The 6000-nt window shown below is 42.9% G+C and overlaps 1 protein-coding gene across 37 annotated transcripts in view; it reads left to right on the plus strand.

The window, feature by feature from the left end:
- The window catches only part of LOC102302568 (protein tyrosine phosphatase receptor type D), a 205221-nt gene that overhangs the window by 130586 nt on the left and 68635 nt on the right, over nucleotides 1-6000 (plus strand). For 22 of the 37 annotated variants that reach the window (XM_042226133.1, XM_042226135.1, XM_014337761.2 and 19 more), the window contains exons 4-5: nucleotides 956-1101; nucleotides 3164-3305. In XM_042226133.1, coding sequence (XP_042082067.1) covers nucleotides 956-1101; nucleotides 3164-3305 — 288 coding nt within the window. Of the gene's footprint in view, nucleotides 1-955; nucleotides 1105-3163; nucleotides 3306-6000 lie in introns of all 37 variants that reach the window. The other 15 variants (XM_042226131.1, XM_014337755.2, XM_042226137.1 and 12 more) reach the window with 1 other exon arrangement.

Genomic DNA, 6000 nt, shown 5'->3' on the forward strand with positions numbered 1-6000 from the left:
TGTCCTGTCTCCCTCCCCACACCCCCAACTTGTCACAGCATATTGCTGCCCGTCTGCTGGAGGTTTCTTCCTGTTAAAAGGGAGTTTTTCCTTCCCACTGTCGCCAGGTGCTTGCTCATAGGGGATCGTTTTCTCTCTGTTATTGTAGGGCCTCTACCTTACAATATAAAGCCCCTTGATACGACTGCTGTTGGGATTTGGTGCTATATCAAATAAAATTGTACTGGATTGAATCAGAGTCTCGTTTCAGTTACCAACTAGTTCCGATTAAATGAACTACTTCTTCACAAAGTAAAGAATTCAGAAAATAGACTGACTCGTTTGAAAGCTTGTATGGAGAACAACAGAATCACCACAGGAGTAGCTGCATGCATCTAGCTCGCATTTCCTCCCATTTATTTCATGACAGTATCACATAGCGATCACAATAGCACAGTTTACAGGCAGAGAAATAAGAGGTGGTCTTTTTTCTGCCTTGACACAAGTGAAAGTCTTTTATGTCTAAATAACTGGCAATTAAATCCAAATTTCCTCTTGAGAACAAATGAAAAACAACAAGTGGAAAATGGTTTTTATAAGCCTAATTTCTTTCTTTTCTCCCTTCCATCGCAACAAAATCCACCCTAAGTCTCAAGTCAGTCAACCTTCAATGGAGATTTCACAAAATCCTTCCAGGGTCAGGAGAATGTTTTATACATTCTGCTCCCAACACCTCTGTCCTTTTACTCCTGATCTCAGCAGCTGATCTGTTTGCACTTGCACAATAAAGTCTCTATAAGCTCTTGTCTTGACTTCCAAAGTCAATCTTCTTAAAAGCCACATGCCAAAATCCTCGACTTTTTTTTCCTCTAGCGTGTGTGTGGCTTGATAAAAGATTAATTGCTCATTCTCTGCGATGCTCAGCATGCTCACATTTAAAAACAATCTTTTCTTGTTTCTCTGCTTCTCTTTTCAGCACCACCAAAGTTTTTAAGAACCCCCAATGACCAAACAGGCGTGCAAGGAGGTGTAGCATCCTTCATCTGCCAAGCTACAGGCGATCCACGGCCGAAGATCGTGTGGAACAAGAAGGGGAAGAAAGTCAGCAACCAGAGATTTGAGGTATTAGGTCTATTGTTCTGATGTAAAATGCTCGACAAAAATGGGAATGCTTCAGCACTGCTTTTGGCTCCGCTCGCACATAATCCATTCCGCCAAGCCTCCCTCGCTTGCTTTTGCCCTGACTTGCCACCACGCATTAGCAGGCTCTAATAATCACGCTGGCCAGGCTTTTAAACATGCATGAGGTTTAATGAGCAAGTACACAAAAGATCTGGGGACAAATTTGTAATTGAATAAAAGACAAGGAAAGAGCAATTGGATAGAAGAGAAAAAACACACACGAAAAAACCCAACACAACTTGTGGTGTGACCCAGATACCTCCATTAGCATCGCGCCACATTTGCCAGCTACGTGCAAAGTGAAAGGGGGGGAAGTAGCGCTTTCACTTCGGAAAAATCCTTCTGCTTTGTGGCATCTTTATCTAAATGCATGTCGTGCCCTCCTTATTTTGGCTGAAGCTTTGATTTCTGGTCAGCTTTAATCTGCACTTGGGCTCAATACCCATGAGAAACAACACATCATCGCAGAACACTGATAAGATTTCTATTAATTTCTGTGTCAGTTCTCGGGACTATCATAGTGTCACTTTTTTTCCCTCCTTCTCTGCCCTAGATGCCATATTTGCTTGCTACTGCACAGCAAGATGGCTTAAGGGAGCTTGGAGACCTCTTCCCACCTCTTCTTTGCATCTCATGTCCGCAGAAATCTAATCTTATCAGAGTTCATCGCGTTTGCATCGCACGTTGCGCTGAATGCTAACACGCTAGTTTTCATTCCTCCACCGCCTCACAGGACTTGCTGGCAGCTGCCATTCTGCACCGATTCAATCATGCACTGCCGCTTCATCTTCTAACAAAAACCCATTTCCCTTTTAGAAGTCTCACAACTTCCTTTTTTAATTTGCTCTTTGGCTTTGACTAAGAAAAGAGGCTGTTTCTGCACATCGCCCGCTTTAGCTTGGCCAATGAAATGTTTAAAATGTATTGTTAACTAACATATGCTCAGATATACTGTGAACTTTAAAAATGTCCGTAGGCCTGTGCGCTTGTGTGTGTGTGTGCGTGCGTGAGTGAGTGTGTGAGCGTGTACGTGTGTGCAACAGAGCTCTCGGGCCTATTCTTTTTTTTTTATTGAAATCTACCTCTATGCTTAAAAGAGATTGAGTTATGACACACAGATCTTTCTAAAATCAGTGAGTATACAACGTGTAGCATGCAAAACAAAACAAAAAAAACCAAACCCATAGCTGAATAAGCTACCAAAAAAACCCACACCTGTTTGTCAGCATTTTATGTGTCGTTCGTCCAAAGCAGTCGATCCTGTCTTTTTGTACCACTACCTCACCTCATGGTACAACTGTCCGTAACCGTTTATCAAGCCACCTTTAACTGTCTGTGCTTGTTTCTGTCCCATTGACACGATCCAGTGTGATGCATTTCCTTCAAAGGATTTAAAAGTTAACTTTAAGAGTGGGACACGTTCAGGTTTCAATTCTCTGCCACCTAAAGTCCAGGCAAAAATTTGTCTGACCAAGATAAAAAATAAATAAATAAATAAAATAAAAAGATTCCCCATTCTTAAAGTTAGTCAGCCTCATTGGTTATTTTATAAAGTCTTGCACAGCGCTTAAGTAGATATCCAACAATTTACAGCTGAACACATAACAAATGGACTCCGTGCCTAACCACAAAGAGTATGCTAGTTTTTGTTTAAATCAAATATAACTAGCACCTACGAATTAGCCACAAGAAAAATAATCCTGCATAAATTCTAAAGATACTCTTTCTATATGTACATAACAACAACGTGCAACATTCATCAGAACATAAATCACTAGGGTTGAGCGTAAGGTAGGCAGCAGCTTTCCTGTCATAGACAGCACATTGTGTCAGTCACCATCAGTGTTGTTAGCTAAATGTCCTCGACAGTGTTGTTTCTGTTTCTTTCTTTCTTGTTTTGTTTTTTTTTGTTGTTGTTTTCTCTTTTTTTTCTGCAGAAGGTCCCTCACCCATTGTGAACAAAAAAATCTCCTTTAACATATCCTGTCTCTCGCACCTGCAGGTGATTGAGTTCGACGATGGCTCTGGTTCAGTGCTGAGAATTCAGCCGTTGCGCACGCCCCGAGACGAAGCCATATACGAATGCGTCGCCTCCAACAGTGTTGGAGAGACGAGCGCTACCACCAGACTCACTGTTTTACGTGGTAGGTCCCTCTCAACAGCCCGACAAGCAAAGAAAAAGCCACCACCAACCCTCCCTACTACACACACACACACACACTACTAATGCACCCTTTTCTTCCAACTAACCCAGGTAAGCTTGAATTTATCTGTTTGATGTCTTTCCTTCTTTTTTTAAAATTTTCCTTTATTTTCACCGTCACTCTGCACAGTCAAGCCCACTTTCAGACTTCGGTTACACTCACGTTGTGCATTCTAACTTGATAAGATTTAGTCCATTAGCCATTTAGCCAACTAAGTTTCCGTTTCTAAGTGACTTAAGTCATTTGCATACAGATTTCTGACACAATAATTAAGATGCCAGTTAAATTATGCAAATAGCCATCTATTCCTAGCCTGCAGTGGTTTAATGGAAAAGCTCAGCAATAATTTTCAAATCAGTCATTTTTCATCTCCTGCACTCCAGCTTTGATATTCATTTGACCGTGCAGAAAACAAAGCGGCGCGTTCTCACGCGATTAACCGCTGTATATTGTTCCGGGCGGCGTTGCGGCGGCAGGTTGGCTCAAAGTCAGCGCCTTCCAGCGGACCAGTGGCTGTTAACACGCCGCGCACACCCCTCTACACGAACGTGCATAGCAACCCGGGCAGGAAAGGTCAGCCACTTTGTTTACTTTCAGCGAGCGGTGCGGGTAAAAGCCGGATGACAAATATCGAGTTGCGATGACAGTGCCTCTTTTATAAGGAGCAGTGAACAAAATTTTATCTTGATTACACATAACATCCCATTCAGAGGCAAATATGTGGTGGCCCTGAGCTCAAAAGGCTGCGTAATATCTCTCTAAAACATGACTTGTTTGACTGTGAATGGAGAAAATGGCTTTAGAAGGGAAAAAAAGAAAAAGCCTTGGGCTGCTTGAATGAGGTGCGCTCCATTATGTGCCACAATTACACAACATGGCAAATGAGTTCCTATTGAGAGGGGTGCTTCCATCCTATAGAGAAAAAGCTGGCACTGCGAGTCTCTGAAGCACCCCCCTACACACACACACACACACGCACACACACACCCAGCCCTTCCTCCCTCCACTCGCTTCTTATCTCACCAGTGAGCCAACAAAAGGCCCTTTGCACTGTCTCCAGAGGCCGATTGAAAGAGAAAGGTGGCACGTTCAAATGCAGCTTTCTCCTGTTTACTCTGGAGCACAAAGTGAGTGTGTGTGTGTGTGTGTGTGACGCGTGTGCACGTGTGCATGCTCTCACTCACATGCAATATTGTGCATTTCCCCTTCCCTTTCACTCTCGCTCTGCCTCTATCTCTGTATTTTCCCTTCACACACACACACACACACACACACACACACACACACACACACACACACACACACACACACACACACACACACACACACACAAATAGATAGCTGAGGGATGGGTAGAAGCTGCTCTTCCCGGCTCCGCGGCCTAGCATTAGCATGTTTATTACCATTTCCATTTTGCTCTTCTGCTCGCTCTCCTTTCCCATCAATGTATTGAAGGTGAGTAGAGGCCTATCACGGCTGAAAAAAAAAAATAGAAAAATGGGGCCGAGCTTTTTCCTCCTCTGCTTTGGTGCAAATATAAAGTTGTGCTCTTTCACGTTGCTTCTTGTAGATACGTGAAATATTGACTCTGTGAGGATTTAGCTGATAATCTGGGAATTAAAAAAATATAAAAAATATGTTGATTTCGCTTCAGTATACGCCCGCTGCTGTGGAATAACAGGAGTTTAATATACAGTGAGTTTGAGGATTGAGCACAGGTCATGAAACTAATAATAAATGAATACATTAATGATAAGTATGAGCAGTAGCACCAGTTGGACGCATAACAGTCACAGCTTCATGTACTTGTGATAAATGTAATAAGACATTTTCCTTTATTGGTATTGCAGATTATAAGTACACAAGCGTACCACGCACACGTGTTCAAGTTGCAAACGCTACTCAAAGACGAGCTGACTTGTGTTCGGTGCAAGGCGGAAATGTGCCGACACGCCGTATTGTAAAAGCGTAGTACTATATGAAGAGCTTGCGAGCGCACAGCGTTACCTCAAGAGTGTGCTATAAATGATTTAGAAGCCCAAAAAGCTTCCTACCTCCAAAAGTGCTCCGTACAGTACGGCACTGCTAGTTTCATTCCACACGACATAAACTTCAGCAGATTTTTTTCGAACGCTCGTCTGTCACCAAGATGAAAAATTTATTTCACCGGAGAAATACCGAAGTTACACACAAGTGTGTGATGCAGGCCTGGAGAGATAAATAAGCAAATAAAGATAAGTGCTACTGCACCAGGCCTAATACATATAAAGCGACTGTTCATGTAGTTCATTTAGGCTCCAATGGTCTGTGGAAACGACTGCAAAGCATCTGTTGTGGGAAGCTCGCCACAGGGGGTGATGCCTAATTCCATGAAGGAAAAGCACATTCTTGTAATTGCCGTGTTATGAGAAGAGGGGACTTGAGGTGACAAATACCAGGGGATATTAGTATTCCAATGGGCCTCCAACTTGATGGGAAGCGCCATTAGTAATGAACTTCCAAGCTTTAGAGAAGCGATTTGCATGAAAGGCGAACTCGGAAACGTAATGATGTTCCAAGTCAAATCCGCCAGGCCCCGGCATGAGGTGCGGCTTTACTTATTGCACTTTCTTTTCCTTTTCTTTTTTTTAGGGGG

This window comes from Haplochromis burtoni, unplaced genomic scaffold (assembly GCF_018398535.1).
Source record: "Haplochromis burtoni strain Fernald_Lab_line unplaced genomic scaffold, NCSU_Asbu1 Contig_198, whole genome shotgun sequence".
NCBI lineage: Eukaryota > Metazoa > Chordata > Actinopteri > Cichliformes > Cichlidae > Haplochromis > Haplochromis burtoni.